This window comes from Garra rufa, chromosome 12, assembly GCF_049309525.1.
Source record: "Garra rufa chromosome 12, GarRuf1.0, whole genome shotgun sequence".
NCBI classification, from domain to species: domain Eukaryota; kingdom Metazoa; phylum Chordata; class Actinopteri; order Cypriniformes; family Cyprinidae; genus Garra; species Garra rufa.
In genome coordinates this window covers 15,394,719-15,395,880 of record NC_133372.1, presented here as the reverse complement: position 1 = coordinate 15,395,880, position 1,162 = coordinate 15,394,719, and the positions used below count along the sequence as shown (strand labels likewise).

At 39.2% G+C, this 1,162-nt stretch overlaps 1 protein-coding gene across 1 annotated transcript in view; it reads left to right on the top strand.

Moving 5' to 3' along the window:
* Positions 1 to 622: 622 nt before the first annotated feature.
* col18a1b (collagen type XVIII alpha 1 chain b) overlaps positions 623 to 1,162 on the top strand; it is a 62,372-nt gene continuing 61,832 nt past the window's right edge. The window contains exons 1-2 of the mRNA XM_073851332.1: positions 623 to 759; positions 1,114 to 1,142. Coding sequence (XP_073707433.1) covers positions 710 to 759; positions 1,114 to 1,142 — 79 coding nt within the window. The 5' untranslated portion in view covers positions 623 to 709. The remainder of the gene's footprint in view (positions 760 to 1,113; positions 1,143 to 1,162) is intronic.

Here is a 1,162-nt window from a genome sequence, read left to right as displayed (position 1 = left end):
ATCAGAAATGGTACAGATGCTCCTAACATGTCAGAACAGACGCCCTAAATATTACAGTCATGTTCTATTAGTTCTGCACCTTATTGTATGGCCATCCTGTTATTGTGAGCACTGGTGGGGAAAAACAGCAATAAAGAACCTTTATGGTAAACGTAAAGCCGAAGACCATCAACCAAGGGAATGAATGAATGAATAAATGAATGAATGAATGAACAATTAAATAAATAAATAATCAGTCAATCAATCTGGATTGCTGTGGACAAAACATAAATTAACCGTTTTGTGTTGAATTAATATAATTGTTGCTTTTATGCTTTTATCTTTAAAAGGAACAGTTTTATTTAGCGCTTTGTAGCTTTACAAAGCAGCTTTACAAAAAAAATAAATTAAAGATAATAAAGGAAAAGAAAAAGAAAAAAGCAAAACACTGAACGCTTTAGGACCCAGGTAAGTTAACCTTTTGAATCAGATTAGAACAGCTCTACTGTACAGTTCGTCTAAACTGAATTAATATCAAAGGCAATTCTGATGATGGAACTCCCCCGAGGACAGTCAAGCCATGCGCTCAAGATTTGCATTCACGCCCCTTATTCTGTCTTACAGAGTTTTCAGTGTTTATTGGGCATGCATGACTTCTCAACTGATGCTGTTTTTTAATTCTTATATACTTGTAGAGGAGTTGTTAAAGAAATAGAATCACGTGATAAAGATGCGATCTCCTTTGTTTATACTGGGATTATCGCTTTACCTGGTACTTACCCCTGCTGAAAAAACCAGCATATGCTGGTTAGGTATGTTTTGGTGCTGGGATGCTGGTTTTAGCTGGTATATGCTGGTCCTTTGCTGGTTTATGCTGGTCCCTTGCTGGTTTTTGCTGGTTTATGCTGGTCATGTTGCTGGTTTATGCTGGTCCTTTGCTGGTTTATGCTGGTCCTTGACCAGCAACATGACCAGCATAAACCAGCAAAGGACCAGCATTAACCAGCTAAGGACCAGCATAAACCAGCAAGGGACCAGCATAAACCAGCAAAGGACCAGCATAAACCAGCTAAAACCAGCATCCCAGCACCAAAACATACCTAACCAGCATATGCTGGTTTTTTCAGCAGGGACGGTGAAGGTATCCGAGGCTCAGCGAGCAGGTAGGCTATTAAAATCACAT